Source organism: Notolepis coatsorum (genome assembly GCF_963971535.1).
Source record: "Notolepis coatsorum genome assembly, chromosome: 12".
Lineage (NCBI taxonomy): Eukaryota > Metazoa > Chordata > Actinopteri > Aulopiformes > Paralepididae > Notolepis > Notolepis coatsorum.
In genome coordinates, this window is record NC_140176.1 from 100901574 (window position 1) to 100904711 (window position 3138).

General features: G+C 42.9%; 1 protein-coding gene across 1 annotated transcript; it reads left to right on the top strand.

Moving 5' to 3' along the window:
- Window positions 1-1186: 1186 nt before the first annotated feature.
- Window positions 1187-2355, top strand: LOC311237990 (uncharacterized protein; the record flags this gene model as incomplete). The annotated part of the gene is made up of 3 exons (XM_084325961.1): window positions 1187-1279; window positions 1605-1782; window positions 2204-2355. The coding sequence occupies exons 1-3, from the start codon at window positions 1190-1192 to the stop codon at window positions 2353-2355; spliced, it is 420 nt and encodes a 139-aa protein (XP_084182087.1). The 5' UTR covers window positions 1187-1189.
- Between the last annotated feature and the right edge of the window lie 783 nt (window positions 2356-3138).

Sequence of the window (3138 nt, forward strand, 5' to 3'; positions counted from 1 at the left end):
ATAACATAATATTCTGGCATGTTTAAAATATCTGTATTGTCTCGCATTGTCTTTGATATTTTTATTAAAGTAGTATTTGGCAGTGCACGTGAAATCAGCTGAATGGAAATCAAACATTTTCTCACATGGGGGATTACAATAGCGTCATTTGCTAATAACTTTGTGTATTTCCTACTGTGTTTCAGCCGAGATGCCAGGATTTGATATTGTACAGTATCACCAGCAGCAGCAGGCCTCACATGTCCAGCAGCTGCAAGATCGACAAAGTGCAAGTAGTGGTATGATACTGTACTCTTTCAGTAACAGTGTTTTGAGAGACGGGGATACAACTCCTTACACCCCTTCCTGACATAGAGCGACGCGAGCGAGCGAGAAAAAGTGATTAAAATGTATTCGTTTCAATCAGACTATCCTGACCTGCCGCGAGCGACAGTGAACTGAGCAGCGATGTCGTTCACCCCTCAAATATTCGCTCGCTGTGTCTCTAGTTGAGCGATTACGCGGCCGAGTCCCGCCCCTAAACACTTTTTATTGGTCGAGAATCCAGGTAACACACACTCGGACACGCGCTGCGTCATATCAGGACAGTGTCGTGTGCGATTTCGTCTCCAGTTCGCTCGCTTGCTGCCTGTCAGGAACCGGTGTTAGTGATTATGACATGTATGTTAATTTGACTGACAAGTCAGATTTTGTATTTTTAAATATAATGATTTGTTTCTACAGGGATGTCGGGATGCAGCTCGGGGCAATACTACAGTCCCCCTGGTCTCTCACAAAATGGTATGCCATTTTAGAGGGAACTACCACCAGTTTGATCCAATGCAGTCAAACTATAGTGAAATATATAACTATGATTTTGTTTCTACAGCGATGTCAGGACACAGCTCAGGGCAATCTGGTGTTTCACAGCGTAGACAGATGGCCGGCGATGACGGGCAGCTTATGAAAGGCAAGTCTATTGGACATGGTGTAATTCCTCGTGTGATTTGCTGCTTATTTTTATTTCTCACTTAATGATTTTAACTCTTCTTCTGAAGACCTTACCATCCAGAAGAATAATTCAATGCTTGCTGAATTACTTGTCGTGGTGAAGGATCTATCGAGAGATGTGCAGTTCATCAAGACCGAGTTGGCTGAGGGCAACATATCTGGTGGGACCAGGGGACACGGGGTGGCCACCACAACCACTATGCTCCCCTTCCAGCTGCCAATCGCCAGTGAACAAGACTTCAATGAGGCAGAATCATTACTGATGGAGCAATCAGTCCGTCAAAAGATGGTAATTTATTGAACTGCATTCATTTATCAAATGTAGATCGTTTCAGTGTGGTCTTGTTCAGGGGAAAAATGTGTTTAGCACTTTCTAGTTCAAAACGTGTTAGAGCTTGTATATCTGCTATTTATGAAACGTTTTGAAATTGTTCAAATATACCGTTTACATATGGACAGGAGGGTTAATGTGGTTAAACCTAATGACTGGCATGGGCTGGAATATCAGTGCATGCATAAAGTGTGTGTATAAACAAGTTGGTTGCTCTGTGTTCATAAAATAAACGTTATGCTGTTTCTAACGCAGGGCCTTCATTTCCTTCTCTCTGATTTAGATTTCTCGCCTGGCTTTGGTAGGAGGCACCAATTCAGAGAACCTGATCAGACTGATGTTGAAAACTGCTATGACCAACGCCCTGGCCAGTGGGTTCAACTGGGCTGGAAAGAAAGACAAGCGTTGTTCAGAAAGCAAGAAGCCATTCAAGCACACCACACTACAAGCCTGCATGTTTGGTGAGCTTCCTCCCCTGCAAACTACTTCATAGGTTAAGTTTAGGTAGTGAGGTGGTGATGCTGGTGATGCTGGTGATTCAGAATATAATTATGCTGTTGCAAAAACTTAAACAAAAAGTGTTATGTTGGAATAAAGTGATGAAAGTGCAACCTATAAGAAATGGACAACGTAATTGGTGAGCTTTAGAGGTGCATGGATACACATTGTATTGCCTAGATGGTGTCAGGCTAGGCGATTGCTTAATTCTCTTTCCTGTCCAGTCTAACTGGATGCTGACTGTAGCTTGTTACTGTAGACCTACAGAGTGAGTAATTGAGTGATTAAAAAAAATCGCACTCGTGTGAAGTGAGGGGTGCTCTTATCATCGTACATCATCTCACCCACCTCTCTTCCTCACTTTTTAATTTTTGTGTCTATCAGCTGCTGCTCGACAGTTTGACCCCAAGCTGACCGACCAGGACTACAGCGAAACTGTCAAGAAGTGGCTTCGTTATGCGCCAGACCGGGAGGGAGGCATCTCAAGGAACCGAAGTGACCCAAACTTAAGTCAAGCGAACCAGAGTCAAACTTAGGGTACCCCAGCACAGCACACACTGTTTCCCTGGTTCATACAGTACAAGGAATTACCCTCATGGACACTGTTCTTCCATGGACGGCATCTACTTGAATGACTTATGCTGCTTCAGCCTGTTCTTGGAACCGAAGTGACCCAACCTTAATTGTCAAGCGAACCAGAGTCAAACTTGGGGTACCCCAGAACACTGTTTCCCTGGTTCATACAGTACAAGGAATTACCCTCATGGACACTGTTCTTCCATGGACGGCATCTACTTGAATGACTTATGCTGCTTCAGCCTGTTCTTGCAGTGTTTATTTTTTTTATTTTTTATTTTAACCTTTATAGGGTAGGTTCGCTGAGCACGGATGCTCTTTTTCAGCTACGCCCTGCTTCACATTCACAGAGTTCCATTCACACCTGGGAGCTGCCCAGGCCTAACAAAATTAATAGTTGGTTTCAGGTTGCCGACCGACCCTGCCGATTTAGGTGCGACCCAATATATTTTATGAGTTTTTAGATTTTTTTTTTAATAAAGTTTCATAGAAATCTTAGTCAAACATTTAGTATTATGGATATTAAACATGCTGGCAGAGTACATGCATCCATGTTGTTGTGAACATTTTAATTAAATAAAGAAATTCCCTATCCATAGTCGCCGTGGGAAAGAATAAAAAAAAAAAAAAAAAAAAATAAATTCCCTACCTACCCATGGCCAAACTGACAACCAACCTGAAACCAACTATTAATTTTGTTAGGCCCCAGTACAACCACAGTCTGACACTGTTGGCCACTGAGC